Raw genomic sequence first — 25,152 nt, 5'->3', positions numbered from 1 at the left:
TTGTGGGACGTTTCCTTGCTGAGTAGTGCTGTTTAAGCGGGGCCAAAGTATCAACGGCCTTGTAGATGGCATTATGAAGGTCCAGAGCTGCCGCGTCGATGCCTTTAGGTGAAGAGGTCATGGAGCGGGACAATAGTGGGACTAGGGTTTCATTATTTATCCCCCGAAAGTGTCTCTTTAATTCCCATCTGCTGGGGTCTGCCGGCGCAGCGCTGGTATGAAAAGCAAAAGGGACGGCCATGTGGTCTGACCAGGACTGGGGGGAGGGGGGTCCCTATCCTTATTCTGGGGTCGTTGGAGAAAACGCCATCCAACTTGTGTCCAGCGGAGTGGGTAGGGCCCATGACGCCCTGTGTAAACCCACAAGAGGCCATGGAATCCAACCGATGGATAGAGTCTGCGGAAGTGTCATTCTCCAAATGGAAATTGAAATCCCCCAAGATTGTTAGGTTTGGCTTGTCTATATAGGGTTCAAGCATTTTTAGTAGGTCAAGGCTGAAACTGGCCCTAGGGCCTGGAGGCCTGTATATCAGAAGTCCCGCAAAGGTGACCGTGGGGGCGGGGTTAAGGGCAAAATACATAGCCTGAAAAGAGACTGAGGGCAAATGTTCGATGCGGCACTTTATAGAGGTTCTATGTAGGATTCCCAATCCTCCACCCCTCTGACCCACCCTATCCATTCTGGCCAGGGAGTAACCTTCTGGGACAGCATTCAAGAGTTCAGGCCCAGAGGTCTCAGAGGCCCAGGTCTCTGTGACAAATGTCCAGGCAGGGCTTCTGTCCGAGATAAAGTCTCTGAAGGCAGAGTTGTTTTTGACCAAGGACCGGGCATTAATAAGGAACCCGGCATGAGTATTCTGCAGGGGAAGCTCGGGTTTACCTAAGCCCGATTGTTTGTGGTGAGGAATCGGGGGGGGAGCAGGCAGCTCCTCCAAGGCACTGACATCTAGGAGAGTCTAGGAACCTTTCGGGGGTAAGCCTATAGTGGCAGGTTCTTCCAGGAGGTTTTAGTGAAAGTAGCACCTGCAAGGTACAAAGGGGGCTAGCTTGCCCATAGGTGTCTATAGGTACAGCCGTCCCGGCCCCCGGCGTATCCTTGGCGCTGATGGGCGCAGACGGGCAGGACTCTGGCACGACTCTGGCACAGGTCCGGCACGTCCGCTGGTCGCGTCCGCTGCACGGAGACATATACGTCCCCTTTTATGCGGCAGCTAGACCGCGTCAGAGCGCTTCCACTCACCCAATATGGCCGCTATGGAGCTTTGCCTGCCCGGGACCGAACTACTCAGCGTCAACACTCTGCTGAGAGTGGCCCAGGGAGCGATAATATGGGGAAGGGAGGTTACAGAATTAAAAGCTTATTAATCAAGCCAGAATTACGTTTTTTAAAAAGTATAGCGACACAACAACCTCCAAGCTTCCGCCTCAGGAGGGGAAAATATCACACTGCAAGATCATGCGCAGGCTCAGAGATGCCCCTTTTATGCGGCAGCTAGACCGCATTACAGCGCTTCCACTCACCCAATATGGCCGCTATGAAGCTTCGCCTGCCCGGGACCGAACTACTCAGCGTCAACACTCGGCTGAGAGTGGCCCAGGTAGCGATAATATGGGGAAGGGAGGTGACAGAATTAAAAGCTTATTAATCAAGCCAGAATTACGTTTTTAAAAAGTACAGCGACACAACAACCTCCCGGCTTCCGCCTCAGGAGGGGAAAATATCACACTGCAAGATCTTTAAGATGCTTAAGAACGAGGTGCACCTGTGCTCTGATATTTCCAGACTAGTCACTGGTTGTTGAATGAGCCAATTGAAAAAATGGTTTATTGGTATTTTTTATCTGAGGTGTTCATGCTTGTTCGCTTTGACATATTTATTCATTAATTTTAGTGATGGTTAAGAATTGTCATGGCCAGATATCAGGCGCTAAGGAGCTTTTGTCAAATCTGCATATGTTATGTTATGTTATGTTACAAGTTGCTTATAAAGCGCACATACACCCAGGGGTTTCATGCAGCTACTAAAAACATACCAGAATCAAAGGGAGGCTAAAAGTGCGCACTTATGTACAGCCTAGTTTTATGTGATTTCCTGAATCTAAGTAGATCTATACAGGAGCGAATCTCTAGAGTAAATGAGTTCCAGAGTCTAGGGGCCAAATATGCAAACCGTCGTCCACCTTGTAGCTTCCGATTACAAGCAGGAGTGCTCAGTAACTGGAAATGCATTGAGCGAAGGTCATGGGGAGGAGTGTACCTATTTAGAAGGGTATTAATAAATATAGGACTCTTGCCGTACAGTGATTTGAGAAGCAGACATCCAGTCTTGAATTCTGTTCTTTGGGGTATCGAGAGCCAGTAGAGTTTTTTTAACAGTGGTCTGGCCGATTGCCATCTAGGTTGATGATGGATTAGCCTTGCCGCATGATTCTGGACCATCTGAAGCCTCCTAATAAGAGAGAGAGGCAGCCCTAAGTAGATTGAATTTGCATAGTCCAGGTGTGATAATACCAAGGCCAACGTCACCTGAACTAGCGCCACATGGGTAAACATGCAGCTGATATTCCTGATCTTTCTTAGTTGAAGAAAGCACTTGGAGCCAACTGAACCTACTTGATTTTTTAATGATAAGTCATTATCTATAATGACCCCAAGGCTCTTTACTGAAGTGGAGGGTACTGGTGAGGAACCTAGGTTCGTCGGCCAGTACTGTGGGCCCCAAAAGATCTACCTGTCAGAAGTAATTCCGTCATACCAGGGTTAAGCTTTAGATGATTTTGATCCATCCATTGACGGATGAGTAGCATGGTGGTCTGGAATACAGCCACTGACCTAGGTGAGTTGTCAATAGTGAAGGTAAGCTGAAGATCATCAGTATAATTGAAAGTTGTTACATTCATTTCCTTCAGTGTGCGAATCAGAGGAAGGAGGTATAAATTAAATAAATGGGGTGAGAGCGAGGAACCTTGTGGAACCCTACATGGTATGGATACCTTAGGGGCTGTAAATGAGGCCAATTGTACAGATTTTGTACGGTCTTTGAGAAAAGAACTGATCCATTTTAAAGCCAGTCCCTGGATGCCAGCCTTTCTGATAGAAACATCTGCCGTGTGGATTCCTCACCTTGTGAATATCCCCCTTGCGTCAGCAAGGTTCGGAATTTTTCTTCGTAGCACGCCGGCGTGGATGACATCATAGGAGCACGGCATCGCGCGCGACTCCGCCTGACGTCAGTTCCCTTTTTTCTGCGTCGTCGACGCTAACGGTTTCTGGGATCTTCTGCGATACTTAGTATCTTCTTCTGTTTAATATTACTGTTTCATCTGTTGAGTGTTCCTTCTTCGTCGAAGATGTCGTCGAGGAAGACAGGTTTCAAACAGTGTGGGTCATGCGCTCGCATGATGTCGATCACCGATCCTCATGGTGATTGTTTATGGTGTCTCGGATCGGATCACGACGTTAAGAACTGTCGATCATGCTTCAAGATGAACCCTAAAGCTTTACGTGAACGTGAAGCTAAACTTCTTCTAGCGAAGGTGAAAGAAAGAGAAGCTGATAGATCTTCGAGGTCGGTGTCCAGAAGCTCGAAGTCGAGACAGAAGTCGCGATCGAAGTCGAGGTCGGCTTCGAGATCGAGGTCCAGAGCGAGATCGAGGTCCAGGGAAAGGTCAAGATCCGGATCCAAATCGGCTTCAGGTCATGCTTCTAGCTCTTCGAAAAAGAAGCACAAGAGGAGAAAACATAGCTCGAGATATCACTCTGGTAAAGATTCTTCGGATTCAAAAAGTCTCGAAGATATCATAAAGACTTTGTATCTCCTTCTCCTTTACAATCTCCTCGAGGTTCCCCGACGCCGTCTTCGGATCATGAGGTAGATGAAGAAATTCCTAAGTCTCCGACTTCGGAAGTCCCTGTAAACCAGGATGAACCAATGTCGGAACAACCTCCTTCGGAACAACCAACTGGTTCGTATCCTCCCTTTCCTGGTCCAGGACAAGACCCCTCGCATTTTCTCAATGCGATGTTTGGAGTCTATGATAGAGCAATGTATCCCACTGGTGCACCAGTTGGTCCCGTGGGTCCATTGTCTTTCAACTTGGGCATTCCTCATTCTTACGCCCCGATTCCCTTTATGCCGTTTATGCTGACGCCTTTTACACCTTGGCTCGGTACGGCTCCACCGAAGTCGTCGACTCCGGATCGACCTCGTGAGTCTAATCGAGGTACCACGCCGATTCGTGAATCTCGTCCTCCTGCTACTTCAGCTCCTCGCTCGACGCCGGATCCGACTCCGTCGGAGTCGTTACCGGATCCGTCGACTTCGATTCGTATGGAGTAGTCGAGGCGCAGAGCTCAGCGCCTCTTGGAAGAAAACGAGTTCGAAGATCCTGAAGTAGAGGAAGGTGAACTTCTGGATCAAGGAGACTGTTTTGAAGATCTTCATAGTGCCAGTGGGCTAGAACTTTCTCCGGAATGGGGTTTACCATCAGTTTTTGATGCACCATCAAGGGACATGACACCTTACCACACAGTGATCAGAAAGCCTGCGGAACTACTTAATTTGACATTACCTACTGTTGAATATAAACCTAATATTCTTACAGAGATTTTACATTCACCCTCATCCATTATTGAGCCTACACTTCCATTCACTGAGGCTTTAACTGAGCCAATAATGGAAGTTTGGAAGAAACCTTTGACTGCTCCTGCGGTTTCAAGATCTGTGGCGAGACGTTACAGGGTGGCTCCTGGTGACCCCGAGTTCCTCTCTTCACATCCTTCTCCTGAGAGCTTGGTGGTACAAGCCGCTTGTTCTAATAGATCAGCAGGTTCATTTCCTCAAGTACCAGCAGACAAGGACTCTATGAAATTGGACCAATCTGCTAAAAAGATTTTTTCATCAAGTAGCATGGCTCTAAAATCTACTAAGGCTACTTGTATATTAGGGAGATATGTTCATGCTTTGATGGACTCTGTGAAGCAACTATCATCTAAGCTTCCTAAGGATGATAGGAAAAACTTTAATGAAGTGGTCTCCGACACTCAAGCTGCAGCCCGCTTAGTCATTCAGAGTGGCATGGATACAGCGGACTCTGTTGCCAGGATTATGGGTTCTACTGTTGCCACCAGAAGGGCTGCATGGCTAAAATCTTCAGATTTTTCAGCGGACGTTCAATCCTCTTTAATGGACTTACCTTTTGATGGTACAGGCCTCTTTGGGAAGAAGGTGGATGTGGCTTTGGAGAGGTTCAAAGATAGCCGGGCTACAGCAAGATCTTTGGGTCTTCAAACTAGAGGTTCTGCTACTAGGAAGTTTAGAGGATTTGGTAGATCCACTTTTCGTTCCTTTAAGCAAGGCCAACAACAGCAACAACAGAACCCTTTGTATAAATCCTACAGAGGCAAACAAAGGGGACGTGCTCGTGGACGCCAAGCTTACTCCTCCTCTACTTCCTCGTCTAATTCCCACCCCCCACCTACAACAGCAAAGCAGCTCTAGATCCGCCATTCTGGATCATGCGGGCCCAGTATGGGGGTCGGCTTACTCATTTTCTACGGGATTGGGAATCGGTTACATCAGATCTTTGGGTTCTCAATCTCGTGGAAAATGGATATGTACTTCCTTTCCTGGAGTTCCCTCCCAATTACCCTCCTTGCCAAGGGTATTGTTCGGAGGACCACCTGCTTCTCTTGCAGGAAGAAGTCCTGGCACTGTTCAGAAAGGGTGCGATAGAGGTGGTTCCGGAGCAGGAGAGGGGTCAGGGGTGCTACTCCCGGTATTTCCTGATCCCCAAGAAGGATGGCAGGTTGCGGCCAATCCTAGACCTCAGGATTTTGAACCTCTATCTCAAACAGGAGAAGTTCAAAATGCTCACACTTGCACAGGTTCTTCAAGCGCTGATGGAAGAAGACTGAATGGTGTCGATCGACTTGCAGGATGCGTATTTTCACATCCCCATTCTGAAGTCGCACAGAAAGTATCTCCGTTTTACGGTGGGATCGCAACACTACCAGTTTGCGGTCCTTCCGTTTGGACTTACTACTGCGCCTCGAGTTTTCACCAAGGTGATGGCAGTGGTGGCTGCACATCTCAGGAGGTTGGGAATACCGGTATTCCCGTATCTGGACGACTGGCTGATTAAAGCAGAGTCTCCAGAGAAGGTGCTCCATCATCTGCAAGAGACAACTCATTTGTTGCACAGGTTGGGTTTTTCGATAAATATACCCAAGTCTCACCTGGTGCCCTCCCAGCGCAACCTGTTCATAGGTGTGAAACTGGACACTACTGTATGTCGTGCATTCCCTCCACCTCAAAGGATTCACGACATACAGGAAATGATTCCTTTATTTTACAATGGAGCGGTCGTTCCAGTCCTGAAGGTTCTTCGCCTGCTCGGTCTGATGGCTTCTTGTATTCTATTGGTCAACCATGCACGCTGGCACATGAGGGCACTCCAGTGGTGCCTCTGCAGGCAGTGGTATCAGCACAACGGAGATCTCAGGGAGTCAGTGAGGATCTCCAGAGAAGTTGCGGCGGATCTGTCTTGGTGGGGCGTGGAAGGCAACCTGTCTCAGGGGAAGCCTTTTCAGTTGCCTCCTCCGGTGGCCACAGTGATAACGGATGCATCCACTCTAGGGTGGGGTGCTCATCTGGGGGATCTGGAGGTCAAGGGTCTTTGGTCTCCAGAGGAAAGGTTGCTTCACATCAACCTTCTAGAATTGCAGGCGATACGTTTGGCGCTCAAGGCCCTCCTCCCTTCCCTTCACGGTCGTTCGGTCCAGGTCCTGACGGACAACACGACCGCGATGTGGTACATCAACAAGCAGGGAGGAGTGGGGTCGCAGTGTCTCTGCAGAGAGGCTCTGCGTCTCTGGTCCTGGGTTCAGGACCATCAGATTTGTCTGATGGCAAATCATCTGGCCGGAGTTCTGAACGTACGTGCAGACAGTCTCAGTCGGCAGCTCTCAGCCGACCACGAGTGGAGGCTTCACCCGGAGGTGGTTCGCGACATCTTTCAGATGTGGGGGACTCCTCGGGTGGACCTGTTGGCCATTCGCGAGAATGCACACTGCCTGTCATTCTGCAGTCTCCAGTATCCGATGCAAGGAGCCTTGGGGGACGCGTTTCAGTTGAGTTGGGGAAATCAACTCCTTTACGCGTTTCCTCCCATACCTTTGATTCCTCGGGTTCTGAGGAAGATTCGCCAGGACCGGGCCCAAGTCATATTGGTCGCCCCGGATTGGCCAAGAAGGGTGTGGTATACGGACCTTCTCCACCTCTCCTCTCACCCTCCGCTCCGTCTCCCTCACAGTGCAGACATCCTCTCCCAGATGGAGGGGCAGGTTCTACACCCCCACCTCCAGACATTACACCTTCATGCCTGGAGATTGAACGGGCAACTTGAATTCTTTTTCTCTCCCTCACGATGTGGTGGACGTCATTCTTTCTGCCAGGCGTGACTCCACTAAGTCCATCTATTCTTATAGGTGGGCTAAATTTGTTTCTTGGTGTAGGGAGAGGGATGGTGACCCTTTGATGGCTCATTTGTCTGACATTTTGCAGTTCGCTCTTTCTCTGGCGCAACAAGGATTTTCTGTTGCCACGGTCAGGGGTACCTTTCAGCCTTATCGGCATTTCTCTGTTTGCCAGATCAGCCCTCTCTTTTTAAGTCTCCAGTGGTTTTAAGATTTTTGAAGGGTCTCACTAATAAGATCCCTCCTTCTCCGTTTGTTGTTCCTCATTGGGATTTGAATCTTGTGTTAACCTATTTGATGGGTTCTCCTTTCGAACCCTTACACAAGTGTCCCATGAGGCTTCTTTCTTTTAAAACGGTCTTTTTGGTTGCAATTATCTCGGCAAGGAGGGTAAGTGAGCTTCAGGCTCTTAGTTCCAAGCCCCCATTCTTGTCCATTCATGCTGAAAGAATGGTTCTCAGGACCAGGGCTGCTTTTCTGCCTAAGGTGGTAACTCCCTTCCATCTAGGACAATCCATTACCCTTCCAAGGAGGAGGAGAGGCTTCATCGCTTGGGCCCAAAGAGAGCAGTCAGTTTCTATCTCGATAGAACTAAAGACTATCGTGTTGATGATCAACTCTTCGTGGGTTTTGCTGGCTGTAAGAAGGGCAGAGCGGTGCACAAGCGCACACTTTTCAGGTGGATAATCCTGTGCATCAAGATTTGCTACTCCCTGGCGGGTAAGAACCCTCCTGAGGGTATTAGAGCACATTCAACTAGAGCAAAGTCTACAACATCTGCTTTGTCTAGAGGTGTTCCTGTTGAGGACATTTGCAGAGCCGCGACTTGGGCCTCACTCCACACTTTCGCGAAGCACTACTGCTTGGATACTGAGGTGAGGAGGGACGGCCACTTCGCGCGTTCTGTCCTCCAAGATTTCCTGGTATAGCAGAGTGGACACCCTCCTCCAGGAGTGGGGACTGCTGTGGGACTCTATTCACAAGGTGAGGAATCCACACGGCAGATGTATCTATCAGAAGACCAAGTTACTTACCTTCGGTAACGCTTTTTCTGGTAGATACAATATCTGCCTGTGGATTCCTCACATGCCCGCCCGCCTCCCCGTTGTCCACTCTGTTATACATGGTTTTATGTATTTATATTTTCTGGTTTTTGATGCTTTTGCTACGCACTTTGTGTGCGATTTTGTTTTGTATGTACTGTGTACACTGTATATATGTATATTTACTATCGTTGGTCCGTCCGGGTGCCTCGAAGGCACGGAAAAAAGGGCGGAACTGACGTCATCACGCCAACGTGCGTCTGATAAGGAGTCGGTAACGTCAGGCGGAGTCGTGCGCGATGCCGTGCTCCTATGACGTCGTCCACGCCGGCGTGCTACGAAGAAAAATTCCGAACATTGCTGACGCAAGGGGGATATTCACAAGGTGAGGAATCCACAGGCAGATATTGTATCTACCAGAAAAAGCGTTACCGAAGGTAAGTAACTTGTTCGTCTGACACGGTCCACCAAAATAGTATGGTCTACCGTGTGAAACGCGGCTGATAGATCTAATAATACCAGGGCCTGGGGTATATCTTCATCCTCCTTCTTATGTAAGTCATCCAGTACTGCCAGTATCACTGATTCCGTTGAGTGTGAAGGGCGGAAACCCGCCTGGTGAGAGTCTAAATAACCAGACAGTTCCATGAAATTGGACAGGAATTTTGCCACATGTGCTTCCAGCATTTTTGCCAAGTAGGGGAGCAAGGAGATTGGATGATAATTAGACAAGTTGAGAGGGTCGGCTCCCGGCTTTTTTAAGAGAGGAACCACAATCGCATTTTTAAACACATTAGGGACATATCCCTGGAATAGAGACTCATTGAGGAGAGTTATGGCAGCAGTTGGTAGAGCAGAGAATATGTCCTTAAATACATAGGATGGACAGCAATCCAGGGGAGAGACAGATTTCACTTTGGACAGTAAGTCCAAAAAACCTTGATTACTAATGGCCAGGAAGGCATCTAAGGTAAGGCGATTGATAGATAAATGAACAGAAATCTCCTTAGTATTTGAAGTAGGGATGCCTGCTTTAATAGCAGCTATTTTATCCAAAAACAAATTATCTAAGGAATTACACAGATCTTGGGTGGGCGTGGGGGAAGGTGAAATTCTATCTGCGTTGGCTAATTTATTAACGATAGCAAAGATATCCCTTGACCTATTCGATGAATTAAGAATTCTAGATGAATAGAGCGAAGCCTTAGCTGTACTTATAGCTTTTTTTGTATTCCTTCTGAGCTAGGGAGTAGATCTGTCTGGCTTCGCTGGAATAATTTTGTCGGAACCTGCGTTCTTTTTGGCGGAGTGCTAGTTTCTGCTCTCTTAGTTCTGTAGAGAACCATTTGTGTGCCTCCGAACAGCGGGTCTGTTGAAGTTTTTTTTGTGGGACATGTAAGTTACTAGCTGCCGATATCCAACTCGAGATATTGGCGTCTAGAAGGTCCAGATCTGAGGTTAATGAGACTGGGAGATCGGTCAAGGTGTTCAAAAATTCTTGTTTATTTAAGGAGCCCCATGCCCTGATCATGCCTCCTTCCACCAGTAATCATTCAGAGAATTTATTACATTTGTATTATGACATGTGTGAATAAATTGGTACAATATCTGGAATGAATTGTATAATAGAGACCTATGACTGTTGCAACCAGAATATTAACACTTTTAAGAACAAAATACAAGTAAGCTCATAAACGTTATATCTCAAAACATGAATATTTTCCACAGTAAAGAAACCTATCGCTAATACATTTTTGTGCATTAAAGGTAAATTCTCTAATTGTTGGAAGCTTGGTTACTGGTTAAGGGGTGGAGGTGTCCATCAATTGCTCTTTTTGCATTTGTCACCCCGAGTGGACGGGTATGCTCAGACGTGGGTCCCGTGCTCTCCATGCCACTGGAGTTAAGCTGTCCTGGCTGATGAGGGCTGAAAGCCCGAAACCGGTCCTAGGATGCTTGTTTCCAGTCCAGGGCGGACCTGGCCTGGCAGTCGAGTTGGACTGTTCCCATTGGGCGCAGGGTCAAGACTGATTTGGACATGGTGGGTCCGAACTGGAATGGCATGGTGAGCAAAAAATAACGATGGCTTTAGGCCCAGATCTCTGTACTGGAGTGAATGTATTACATTGTTCTGCATTCTGTCCATCTGTTGTTCTTTTTGCATTTGTCACCCAGAGTGGGACGGGTATGCCCAGACGCGGGTCCCGTGCACTCCATGCCACTCGAGTCAAGCTGTCCCGGCTGATGAGGGCTGAAAGCCCGAAACCGCTCCTAGGATGCTTGTTTCCAGTCCAGGGAGGACCTGGCCGGGCAGTTCGGGCTGGACTGTTCCCATTGGGCACAGGGTCAAGACTGATTTGCATATGGCTTTGTTCGAACTGGAATGGCATGTTGAGCAAAAAAAACGATGGTTTTAGGCCCAGAGCTCTGTACTGGGTTGAATGTATGACATTGTTCTGCATTCTGCCCATCAATTGTTCTTTTTGCACTATTTTACACCTGTAATAAGACAAAAGCTTATTTTTCTTCTTAGAATATTATATTTCTATGTGCTGTTGTAACCAAATCACACTGAATTATTAAGCACCTTAAACCAGCATCTCATTTACTTCTCTAGTCAGATTACCTGCTGTGCATGAGAGATGTAGTTGGAGTGTATTTTAAGGATCTATACATAATGGCCTGCACAGAGGTGTAGTCCTTTAGGCCTGCTTAGGAACGAGGTGCACCTGTGCTCTGATATTTGCAGACTAGTCACTGGTTGTTGACTGAGGCAATTGAAAAAAAATATTTATTGGTATTTTCATCTGAGGTGTTCATGCTTGTCTTCTTTTACATATTTATTTGAGCAGCAAGCACAATTCTTGTCTGCTTGAAACACAAGCGAAACCTAAACTAACATGTGCTTAACCCTCTGGTAGCTTGGCACAAAAGCAGTCAGGCTTAACTTACAGGCAATGTGTAAAGAGTTTATGCAGCACTTCAAACAGTAACAAAGTGAAAAACACAAGAAAAATAGAGTAAAATGTAGCAAAGTATTTAAGATGAAACCAACAAAAATCTAATTAGTAGAACTGGAGATATGCAATTTTAAAGATTTCTGGCAAGTAAAGCACCTAAATGCAGAAAGCGTCATTCTATCTGGGCGTGAGAGACCGGGTGAAAGTCACAAGTTTGGGCCAATGGCGATGGAGTATGGGCATCCCCGTTGCTCTCCTTCACCTCTTATGCGCCTGTCCAACGGTCTTGGAGAGCTCTGTTCTCTACAGGCTCCATGATCAACACCATCTGCCTAGACTACATCTACACCAAAGGGACTTTCTGGTCATACCAGAGCTTCATCACCTCTTTACTGCCTCATGATTGTCTTTTGTCTTCTTCCAGAAGCACTGCATCTGGTTATTGAAAGCCAGAATGTAGCTAACTACATACTCAGGAGGTTTCCTGGGAGCCTGCTCCCACACCTGTACCCCAAGGCAAATAGGTTATCTTACAGCGTGTCCATAGCGGAGGTAAAACAAGCTAAATCCAACCCCCTTCTTTGGCACCTTCCTGTCGGCGAACAGCAGGCTGGCAAGACGACCTCCCATCCACTATCACACCCATCTCTCAACAAGCCCAATTGTTTGAGGGAAATAGATCATGTCTTTTTAAGCTTCAATTACCAGAACCAGTCCTATTTGAGCAATGTGTGTTTTCCAATTAAATACTGTTAATTTCTTTTATTTATTTTTAGATAAAAATGGATGCATATTTAACGATTTTGAAACTGTGTCTGTGGTGAAACTTTTTTCTTGTTGGAGAGAACAATCAGTACAGGTAGGAAGAACTGTTGTCTGTTGTAATAATACAGTTATGCAGAGTGATGGCACAATGACGGTGTGCATTTTTTAAGAGTGTTCAATTAAAAAAACGAATGAAATTGCAAGTTAATATGGTTGTTACTGTTGCCCTTTTAGTATTTGTGAAGTGTATTTTACAGGTCATTAATGTGTTGCTAACAGAAATTGGTTTATTAATGTGGGGGAGGTTGAGCTCTACGAAATACAATTCTTATAGAATATCTTTTTCAACCCCTGGCAGCTATGGAAATATCAGCAGGTGTCCCTAAGAAAGATAGGTAATGCTCAAGCAGTGCCAACAGTTATCCAGTAAGGAAAATAACAATACAATTATCCCACCAATTTAAAATAGAACAAAAATTAGAAAAAATTAATGAGAAGAACAAAACACCAAAATCAATCAAATTGAATTATGGGAAGAGGAGATGTTAATTTTCAAAGTTTTAAGGCAAAAAGCACCATAAGTAAAGAAATTGAAAACAGTAGTTCAGACTTACAGCATTGAAGCAAGGGCCAGATACACCAAGCTCTTCATCTAGGTGGAAGTTCTCATCTTCTAACTTAGCCTCTCATATGTATGTCAAAACTCATTCCACTGGGCAGAGCCTAAGGCTAGCGTTGTTGAGGGTACCTCTAAGTTGCACTCATTTTCGAGCTCTTGCTGGAGGCCTTTGGTTTTGATGCCAAAAGTTCAGAGAGTGAAAAAGCGAGATTTTTTTGGCAGATGAGATCTCTTTGCAGACTGGATAGATTTGCTGTCTTGCACGAATCCAAGGTTTGTTCTTAGGTTTTGGGGCCAGATATATTAAGATAGGATTCACAAAAAGGGGTAGCAATTTGCGCACCAACATTTTGTAAATTCTATGGTATTTTACGAGCTCACCTGTGTACTAATAGGTCAGTTCACAAAATACTAAATTGTAGTGGTTTGCACTTTGACCTTCATGAATAATAATTGTATAGATTGCAAATTGCGACCCACTACAATTCGCTGTCATCACAGGGATGGTGGCCTGCTGGAGTCATCATGTCAGTGATTACTTTTCTATAAAGCAATCTTATTTAGCGTGCATTTTTACTGGCTTTAAATTAAGGAAATGTTCCTTTAAGGAAAGCAGAATGCATTAAAAAAAATTAAATAGGAAAAGTTCCCAAAACGTTTTTTTTTTAAATAGTAGGCAGTGGCCTCATGGACTGCTGCCTACTACAAATGATGTTTTTTGATCATTCACAAAGGGGAAACAGTCTCTCAGGGACCCCCTCCTATTTGCAAATGGGTTGTGACTATCTTTCAAAGTGAAATAGTCATGCTTTGCATCCGGGCGCAAAACATTTATACTTGCCATAAGGAATAGCTATTTGTAAGGGATGCCCTAAACACTTCCCTTCCAAATAGCATTTACTAGCAGATTTCTTAACCAATTTTGTGATTCTGTAACTTGGTACTGAATCACTAGATGGTTTAGGCACATTTGAAAACAACATTTTCTTGTCCAAACACTGTGATTTACCAAATCACTGGGTTTGCGGCCAGAAAATGCACGTGCAAATTTGGCACTCAATTACTTTTTTGGTTCGAAGTGTCCTCCTGTGGTGCAAGGCTAGAAGCTGCAGATGGGCAGGGTTCCACAAAGCTGCATACCTGAACGGCAAGATCCTGCTGAACTTGTTCCAGTGCAGCAAAATCTCACAGTTGGACAAATTCGGTTTTCTTGGCTACCACAAAGCATCAGCAACTTGTACCAGTCCTCTGGAGATGGAAAAGAAAGACTTATAACCACTTGTCTCCATCTGATGGAAAAACATCCTAATGCTCAATCTTACAGCCCCAGATGGTATTGGCAGGCTTCCAGGCACCAGATGCCTCTCCAGCCTGAGCTCCTGTAGTGTCATGACCTCTGTGGTCATTGGGCCCTCTTGGAGTAAGAATTCCTTCTGCTTTTTGTGTTCCTGGAGTAGGCAAACAATGTGCTAACCACTAATCCTTCAGAGAACAATTGTAGTCTTTGCATACCAACGGGAATCAAGAGTTTTTGCATCCTCGTCTTCCTGCAGATGTTGGAAGTTGTCTTTATTTCAGAGTGGTGCCTTCTTCAGGTGAGGTCTTCCAAGGTCTAGAAATATTCTGAGGGGGTGGTATTAAGGTGCCAATACTTAATAAATATGCATTCGTATATTGGTTTTTTGGTATCTGCTATTTATGGTGGTGAATGGGTGACTGCATGCATATGTGGAATGTGTTTATGATGGTATGCTCATAGAAAGTCCATAGGGAATTTCTTGCTGACTTGTTGTCAGAATAGAATTTAAGCAAGTTACAGCTTATCCAATGTATGTGAAGTGCACCGCATGGCTATTGTTCACAAATGTTAATCCAATCAGCCTTTTATTGTTAAAAATGTTCTTTATTTTCTGAAAGGGACCGGACAGCCAACACGTTTCGTTCACTACATCTCAACTTCATCAGGGCTGTAAAACATACAAATACACATAGTATATAACCACAAATATACAACGAAACATCACATAACAATTTAAAACAACATATACATGTTCTTCAGACATGTATATATATATATATATATATATATATATATATATATATATAGAGAGAGAGAGAGAGAGAGAGAGAGAGGCACAGAAGACAAGAAGGGAATGAAGTGAAACATCATACCGATGTTGGGCAAAAGTGACATTAACATTTAAAAAAAACTGTAGATTGTTACCAAACAACATGTGCAAATTTAAAAATGTTTAAGAAAAAGGTCTGGTGAGGTTAGAAAGACCAAAAAGTGAACATGTATATTCATGGGGCAACATTAGGGTGACCATAGTATGTCCATATCTATGTCATAGAGAGAGAAAACTAACAATAGTGAAGTTAGCCCCCTAAATGAAAAGATAAAAACTTGTATAGGCAACATACACCAGAGCAGGGAACAAGAGAACATACCTTAAGTATTATCCTTCAAGGAGTGTGTATGATAAGGATAGAAATCCAATATACGTAATAAACTCCTACTCAATAGGCCCCATATTTTAAGGGTGAATACTTTGCCTCATTGAAATTAATTATTTATAAATTCTAATAAAAACTTATCATGTAATGTGCTGATAGTTGATAGTTACATAATCTAGTCATTTCTAAATGAAAAGTATGAAACACTAAAGAAGACTAGGAGATCTGCATTTCTAAAACATTAGATTAGCAATATGACTGCAGCGAGGAGCTAGACAGCATTGTGTTAGTCCGAAAAGCCACCAGATACCTTAAGTGTATCTAACAACAGAATCTTGTGCACACATATATAGTTATACATGAAATATGTACAATAATTTAGAATCCACAGATGAAAGAAAGAATATTTAAAGCATCGTTGGTCTTGTTGCTTTAATACTCGAAACTAGACAGCACCAGCCGACACGTGTTTCGTCTGAGTACATATAAACTTGGACTCTTCAGGGCTGGAGAAGAAAAATTAATAAACAAACTGACTATTTTTGCCAGTAGTCTTTACATACATCATCCCTAAGGATGTAAAACCATACATTGCATCAGTTACCACCGCTTATTGCTGTATAGTATGTGAGGTGAACGAAAATTTCCTCGAAGGCTTGAGGATGTGAAGTGATCATGCAAATCTTTTAAGAGCATGCATTTATTATAGGGTATTTATTATATCTATACATCACATTAAGTACCGGATTGCGTCCATAGTAGTATCCACTATAAACATAACATATCCAATAATTTAATTTATGACCTATCATCAATTGTTGAAAGGTTCTCACAATCCGGCAGTCCCATTGTATGGACACCTCACAATATCAACATTGTCACATTTGATAGTGAATGAACGCGAAAAAGTGCCACCAAAGTGCTCACGAAGACACGAAAAGAATGGAAGAACAACTTCGACCTCATAATAGAGAACACCACGACGTGGACAATTCCTGTGTGAATGTGATTCCTATCTATAGTATGGAGTTCTCTAAAGAGTTACTGCATGCTGTCACATACCTTATTCTTGTATGTAGCAAGAGGATCAATCCCTATTCAAAACAAGAACGGGGAGATGATATAATTCGGTGTTACAACCTATTGAGTCCCCCCCCTTAGAGGTCGTGTGCACTCTTTAACTCAGACCTGAATAGGTCATTCCCAAGTTTCTCATTTTTTCATTTTAAATCATTTATGAAAGAATTCATCCAATTTGTCAAATGTTCTTCTTCTGTTAATGTCGTTTATTTATTCATGCATAATATAAACTTCATGATTAAATCCATTTATCACTTCACATAAACCTGATGCATTTCGGGTCCAGGACCCTTCCTCGGGGGTCTGTATAAGGACAAAACTAGGAATTTTTGAGCCACCCTTCAATATTTTTTAAGTATACTAAAGTTAACAAACATCCAGGAAATATTTCATTAGTGGGCATTGATATTGACAAACATACCAAGTCAATACTAAACAAAATGGCCAAAGTGATCTCGACATTGTAAAAACGACCGCTGTAGGTTCAGTGAACAACACAATTCAAGGATGAGTGACATAAAGTAAAACAATACAAAGATTAAGTCTCTATTATTAGGACTGCTCTTTCTGTGTTGTTCGCTAGACTTATGAATCTATTTTTCATGCACCGGACGTAAACATACAAAACTAACATTGTCTACAGTTCCAACAACTTCGTTCGTTCGTTCGTCACGGAAGGGAAAGTCCGCGCGAACCTCGTGGTTCATCCAATTGTAAACACGCTAGCTGTTTACCGAGTGTGATAGCTTTAAAACAGTGTGCTGATTGGATCATGAGAAAGTCACATGATCGCGACTTGTATATTCCATCGAAAATAAGTTAGAAAATGATTATTTGGTATGCTGGCACTCGTATTACAGAACGTGATAGACAATGTTGGATACCAAGATAAACAGTATTCAATGGCAAAACAAAAACTGTGTAAAAATATATATGCATGGACCCGAATAAAAGATGGAGATCGTATGCACTCAATTATTCATGGTATTGTAAATCAAATCTAACACACCTATGAAAAATCTAATTGCACTTTGGCTTACATTAAATACAATGATAACATCAAAATGTCGGCCATCTTGGATTGGGGATAAAGTATGCAGAAACAACAATCTTAGTTCATAATTAAAGGAACAAAGATAATTCGATCCTATCATTTAATCCTTGCGGCTGTATGCTACACATCTTGCGAATCCAAAAGTATTCTGCTCTAAGTCTTTTTTTGTGAATGTCTGTGTCTTGCTGTGTTGTAATCACTTCTAGAATGGTAAGTCGAAGTTGGGAAATGTTATGTTTCGCCTCCAACCAATGCATAGCTATAGATGATTTTTCATTCTTTTGTCTGATATTACTCTTATGTTCTGTTATTCTGACTTTGATCTTGCGCTCTGTCTGGCCTACATAAAGCTTACCACACGGGCATTTTATGCCATAGATAACGTTTTTTGTATCACAGGTACTTGAGTGTAGTCATGGAATCTGTTTTCCAGTCACTGAGTGAGTGAATAATCCTCCTGTAATTACATTATTACAATGTACGCAGTTCATGCATTTCTGCATTCCTTTATAGGTCTCAGTTTTAGATTTCAACTCTTTTCTCTTTAACAATTCTTTGATATTTCTTGATCTGTTGTAAGCAAATGTAATCTGTTCGGCAAATAATGGTTGGAGATCTGGTTCTTGAGTAATCATTGCCCAATGTTTCCTCATAATTCTTGTTATTTGTCTGGATTGTACTGAATGTTTTAGAACACATACTGTGAGTTTTGTTTCTTTCTTCTCTTTTGTTTTTAATAAATCTTCTCTGTTCATTTCCATCACTCGTTTTTTTGATCACATACTGTGAGTTTTATTGCCAGCATACCAAATATTCATTTTTTAACTTATTTTCGATGGAATATACAAGTCGCGATCACGTGAATTTCTCATGATCCAATCAGCACACTGTTTTAAAGCTATCACACTCGGTAAACAGCTAGCGTGTTTACGTTTGGAAGAACCACGAGGTTCGCGCGGACTTTCACTTCCGTGAGTACGAACGAAGTTGTTGGAACGATAGACAATGTTAGTTTTGTTTGTTTACGTCAGGTGCATGAAAAATAGATTCATAAGTCTAGCGAACAACACAGAAAGAGCAGTCCTAATAATAGAGACTTAATCTTTGTATTGTTTTACTTTATGTCACTCATCCTTGAATTGTGTTGTTCACTGAACCTACAGCGGTCGCTTTTACAATGTCGAGATCACTTTGGCCATTTTGTTTAGTATTGACTTGGTATGTTTGTCAATAGCAATGGACACTAATGAAATATTTCCTGGATGTTTGTTAACTTTGGTATACTTAAAATATATTGAAGGGTGGCTCAAAAATTCCTTGTTTTTTCCTTATACAGACCCCCGAGGAAGGGTCCTTGACCCGAATTCATCGGGTTTATGTGAAGTGATAAATGGATTTAATCATGAAGTTTATATTATGCATGAATAAATAAACGACATTAACAGAAGAAGAACATTTGACAAATTGGATGAATTCTTTCATAAATGATTTAAAATGAAAAAATGAGAAACTTGGGAATGACCTATTCAGGTCTGAGTTAAAGAGTGCACACGACCTCTAAAGGTGGGGAGTCTCCACCTTTTCTAGAAATTCATTTTTTCAATAGTGTTCTCAGACAAACCACTTTGGAAGGAGTGCACTAAACAATAAGTGAAATACAGTATTAAACGTATTAATAAATAAGAGTGCACCAACGGATCTAATACAGTACAACCTATTGAGTGCTACTAGTGAACCAAACGACTTGGTTAAGATGTATCAATTCACTTACCCCTCAACCGGTGATATTTCCAACTCGGTCATGGTGTCGATAGATTGTTGTTCGCAGGTGACGATCACAGTGAAAGTCCGCAAGTGGCAATCCAATCTGCCCACGCCATCAGAGGACACGATGGTGAACATAAGATATGAAAAAATAACTTCAATTAGATATAACCCAATGGGTCACCAGTTTTAAGAGAGTGATACACTCATTATCTTTTGCGGCAAGTGCTTGAAATCATCCACACATTCCTTTTGGCCAGCAAGCCGTCCGCCATATATATAGCTCCACACGTATTCCTGAATCCAGTACTAAGAATCCAATCTCCCAAAAATTATCTACACCAGGACCAACGTGTACTACTATCTTCCGCTGGCGGGTTAAAGTGGCTACTGTGAAAGGGCCTAAATATTGCTAATGCACTCACCTCTTGCAGTGTGCTCATCGATAATAACGCCGTATTTGTCAAACAGGACAGACCAAAGAATTATTTCATGTCGCTCTTTAAATAAAAAGACATGTGTTATAAATGGGTATTGAACCACCTATATGGTTTCACTTGTGCGAATTAGTTACACTGGTAACCCACACAAAGCACTTACAATCTAGCACCAAGCATGTGGTCTCACGTATGATCAATCCTAGCAATGGGGTTGTGTCAAGTCGGCCTGTAAAACCAATCAAGAACAATATTCAATATGGGCATCTATCAACAAATATTTAGTCCATTAAATACCATGTAATCCCAATGATTACCTGTCCGGCTGCCTGTTCTGGTCTGCGGCATGCTCTGCAATGGCGAAGATGTCTATTGCGACGAATGTCCATGTGCGCATGCGTTAAGTAGAAGCCAGGCGCACGTGGTTGAGAAACACTAGAACACTCACTCCACTTCCTGTGTGTCCATACGGAAGTGAGTGTTCTACGTCTCCAAAAAGTATGCGAGCGATATATAGGACAAAATCGTGTCGGCACTCAATACATTCTTTTACATTACTATTAAATATTCAGATGTCGTTGTAATACTGTACTTAGTGGGTTATAGGGAGTAAACATAGTTACTGCCCCACGTTGAATCCCTTAATATTTGAATGCACTATCTACAAGCATGGGGGCTACTCCAATTCCGATTATCACTTGAGATCAGTGGGTCAACGTGAAGAAGATTCGATGCGAAAAAAAGCAGAAAGTATAGGAAAAAGGTATAATTAAAAAAAAAAATATATATATATAAGAAAACGTAAATGGAGAATGGGCACAAAAGACGCAGCAGAATAAAAATACCACCATCTGCTATCAGGAATGTTCTCTCCCTGTAGGGAGCAAAGGGAATAGTATCTCAAGGGTAAAGTCTCTAGAATTCCAATTTCCTAGTATCCACAGAGAAGTGGCGCTACCGTCATGTTTAGATACTTCCCTTATTCAGTATACCGTGCTTATCGTCCACCGTGAATTGTGACTTTTACCACTGGTGAAAAACAAGTTTACATATATAGTTTTGTAGCACAATGCGACACATTTTGACATTTGTTCCACAATTTGTTATCTAGTCATCATTGGTTTAACAGTTGTATCTATATTACATAAAGAAAATCAACCCAGAAAATATTGCATCTCAGAATCACAGTTCAAACCATGTTTCACTGATTGTAAACGCATTATCCATGCTGCTTCTGTTTTAAGCAACCTGAGCTCTCTATTACCTCCCCTGGGGTGTAGTTCTACGGTTTCTATTCCAAAGAAGGAGAATTCTTTATGGCTCCCCTATGCGGGACATAATGTTGCGTGTATGGCCACTGGGTATCTGGCATCCCCCTGTTTAAGTGCCCTCAAGTGTTCTGTAATCCTTTCTTTGAGGGGTCTGATTGTGCTTCCTACGTACATCTTCTGACATTTGCACACAATCACATATACCACATATCGTGTAGTGCAGATAATGTTGCTCTTGATTGAGTATATTCTGTTATCGATGCCCTTGAAGTTTTTGACTTTGTGTAGTGCCCATTTCAAAACATTGCAGAAACCACATTTGTCGAACCACAATGTGAGAGGTGTGAGCCAAGTGTTACAATGTGTGGTTTTGGGTAGTGATGGACTTAATCTACTACGTAGGGTCCTGCCCCGCCTGTAAATGATCATAGGACATGCTGGTATATTGTGAGCCAGGATGGTGTTGGTGTCTCTCAACAATATACTCCAATGTTTGGTAAGACTCCTCCTCAACAAATGATTCAGTCTATTGTACTCAGTAATCATGCGTACTGCTGCATCTTCCCTGTTTTTCGGTGGGTTGGTTCTCAAGGTGTCTGCTCTTGTGACTTTGCTGATCTTTTTGACTGATTGGTTCAATGTATTCATATCATAGCCCTTATTTTTAAACCTCTGTTCCATGTCTGTCTTGCATTTGTTATAGTCCTGGTCTTCGCTACAGTTGCGCCTTGCCCTCAAATACTCTCCATAGGGTATTGATTTGATTTGGGGCAAAGGGTGGCTACTATTTGCGTGTAGAATTGAGTTACATGAGGTGTCTTTCCTATATAGGAGACTTTGCAAAATGTTTTTGTCCACATACAGTTCTATGTCTAAGAAGTTGATTTTTTTATCGCTGTATTCCATAGTAAACTGTATACCATAATTGTTGGCGTTCAAGTGGTTTTTGAAGTTTTGGAGTTCAGTAACCGAACCAGACCATATTAATAGACAGTCGTCTCTGTAACGACCCCAATAGACGATCTGGTTGATCCAAGGGGCACCCTCCTGTCCCCAGATGTATTCTGTTTCCAAAAAGCCCATAAATAGGTTGGCAAAGGAGGGTGAAAACTTGGATCCCATTGCCACGCCTTTGTTTTGTTTGTACCACCGGTTGTTGAACATGAAGAAATTGTTTTCCAGGATGATCTTCATCATCCCTATTAGCATCTCATTGTGTAACCATTGGTTTGCTGGTCTGTTGCTCAGTAGGCGACTAATTGCTTCTAGTCCCTTGGTGGTCTCAATGCTGGTGTACAATGACACCACATCCAAAGTGACTAGAAGTAAGTCCGACTGCCATTGAAAGTCTGCAAGTATATTCAGGATGTGTTTTGAGTCCTGGACATAACTTGCCATTGTGCGCACTAGTGGACCAATGAACAGGTCCACCTATTCTGATATTCTCTCAGTTGGACTATCTATTCCTGCTACAATGGGTCTACCAGGTGGGAACGGTTGATGATTATGAATTTTGGGAAGTGTGTATAGTATAGGATGAGTAGGCCGGGAGACTTTCAGATACGCTAGCTCCTCCTCATCCAATACGCCCAATGAGTGCCATCTGTGTAATTGTTGGTTGATTTCTATGCATAGTGGCCCCGTGGGGTTGTACCCTATTTCTTCATAGCAAGTGGGGTCTCTTAGTTGCCCTAAAATTTCATTGTAATAATCCACTAGATCCATAACCACCACATTGTCACCTTTGTCCGCCTCCCTGATTATGATGATGTGGTCATTGTATAGTTCTGACAGGGCCCGTTTCTCCCCAGCACTCAGATTATATTGTATGTGTCTGTTTCTCCTTGCACCAGTGTGACTCGTACATTCTAAGTCCTCTAGGACTCTTTTATCAAAATCATCTATGGCATTACCCCCTGGTAGCATCGGTGTCCATTTTGATTTGTTTCTAAAACCACTGATAAGAGACAAACTCAGTGTCTATATTGAGTTCCTCTAGCAATTGTGACATGATGTGTGGTGATTCCTCCCTCTCTGTGATTGATAAAAATATTCTTGTTGCTTGTACATCCTGTATAGAAGGCACATCACACGCATTGGCCAGAGTGTTCTTGCAAAGTCTTTTATTGGGTGTGGGGTTGCACAAAAAATGTTTTTTAATTTTCGGAGTCCGTATGAATTTATACAGATCAATTTTCAGTTTACATAAGTCGCCTGTCTCTGATGGATTAAAACTGAGACCTCTGCTCAGGAGACTGATCATGTCTTTATTCAAGATTTTAGAGGAGAGATTTAATGCCTGTACCTCTTCTATTTGATTTTCTATTGTGTTACTCCCTTTCCTGATCTCAGTTTCTGCTTGTAGTTCTCGCCTTCTGACCCTTTTGCCTCTACGGGTTTTGTGTGTTCTCCTATTCTGGTGCCCATGCGCTGGTTGCTTCTCCTGGCACTCCGTACCTCTTGAAAAATACTGGATTTTTTAGGTGAACCCCCTGTGGTCCCTTCTGTGTCACTCCCACTTGAGGGTGGTATATTTATTCAGAATGAGCTGGATGAGATAGATACTGTCTCTATTCTTGGTGTCTCTTTGGATTTAGGATTAGTCCCTATTACTGTATCATATTTTCTGGCATAAGTGAATACTCTTCCTGTGCTGTAATCAATCTCGTCCCTGTTTAGTTGTCTTAATTTTCTCTTATTTCTTTCTGATGTGCCGTTAGTATTTCTTTTAGTATTACATAATTTTTCTCTGTAGCGTCAGGCATGTTAAGATCTTTGATTTCACTTTCCAGTACCTTCCTATCAGAGCTTTCTATCAAGATGTCCATAAGTGTGAAAGAATTCACATTCAATGCATCCTCCCATTTAGCTAATAAATCGTCATCCAGCTTGTCATACGCGGGCAAGATCTGTGCCCTCAGTCCTCTGGGGATTCTTTTTAACCTGAGGTACTGTTTCAGAGTGGTTCCGTCCCACCATCGGGCATTCTCGGTTTTCTTCAGTCTCTCCAATTTCCAAAATTTCTCTCTCAAGCCTTCTTTACTGGTATTGGGTGTGTTCAGTGACATATTACTGCTGCCGGCACCATTAGTCAAGTTGCCGAACAGCTCATCCGCTTCCTTGTCTCTATCCATAATTAAATCAGATGTCTATTGTGTATCACACAGAATACCTACTCTCTGGAGTTTGTACCTTGTCAGTTAAGATACCTTAAGTGTATATGAATGAAACACGTTGTCACCGTAGACTATACAATCACAAATGTGACGCTATGATACGCAACACTCATTTCATTGAGAGAGGAAACTCCGACATGTGTCTGTACCAAAAGCCAGATAGACCGTTAGTCCTAACAAACAAGTGAAGTGGTCACAGCTCCTCATTGATGCATGAAGGTCGTAAATTAGCTTTCATACTGCAACCACAATGATGTGATTTGATCAAACAAAGAAAAAGAAAAAGTACTAGAGATTATGCCCATGAAAAACACCCACAGGCATATAGTTGATTTCTAATGGGCCGAACTGGCCCCAATATGAACCGGACTTCCACTCCCGATTCGACTAATAAAACATATGTGCTGCCTATTAGGCTAGTCACTGGAAAAGCGCGAACATAATATCACGTTTGCATCATGCAAATGGGAAGACTTGCTGGAACAGTATTAGAGTCCGGCTTACAACTAATAAAATGTTATCCTCATATTAACACACAATTCAGATAGTCCGATAGTTCATCGAAAAGTGAGGAGATACAATCTGCGCCATAGTGTGCACTGTGTGTATCAAGCACTTCATCAGGCGATAGCAACAGTCATTGCCACGAAAGACTGAAATCGATATTAGCTTGAAATATTCTTTACCACTATCTAAACATGAGTAGTGCTAGCAAGTATTCAAGAAATCGCAGAGGCCTTACCTTGAAGTACAGTTCGATGCCTCACAGATCAATTTTGTAGCGTAATTCCACTTCCTGTATGACCGACAATACATCTGACAGGTGATCCGAAAATAGGAGGTACTTGTCGAGAATATCAATGCACCACTGGAGTGCTCAAAAAGGAACAAGTAGTAAAGAAAGAATATTATACCTCAAGAATAGGAGGCAACTTGTTGAGAATGAAAAGACAGCACTATAGAGCCCACCAATGAACAGGTAGTAAGAGGAAAGTTATTAATCCTCATATAAACGTCAGATTCAGAAAAGGGCAATATTATAGTTGCCAA

The 25,152-nt window shown here is 43.0% G+C and overlaps 1 protein-coding gene across 1 annotated transcript in view; it reads left to right on the top strand.

The window, feature by feature from the left end:
• Positions 1-25,152, top strand: part of WDR72 (WD repeat domain 72) — a 1,209,089-nt gene that overhangs the window by 845,167 nt on the left and 338,770 nt on the right. Inside the window, exon 17 of the mRNA XM_078684855.1 lies at positions 12,256-12,338. Coding sequence (XP_078540981.1) covers positions 12,256-12,338 — 83 coding nt within the window. The remainder of the gene's footprint in view (positions 1-12,255; positions 12,339-25,152) is intronic.

Source organism: Lissotriton helveticus, chromosome 3_2 (genome assembly GCF_964261635.1).
Source record: "Lissotriton helveticus chromosome 3_2, aLisHel1.1, whole genome shotgun sequence".
NCBI lineage: Eukaryota > Metazoa > Chordata > Amphibia > Caudata > Salamandridae > Lissotriton > Lissotriton helveticus.
The sequence above is the reverse complement of the archived record's forward strand: the minus strand, read 5'-3'. Positions and strand labels throughout refer to the sequence as shown.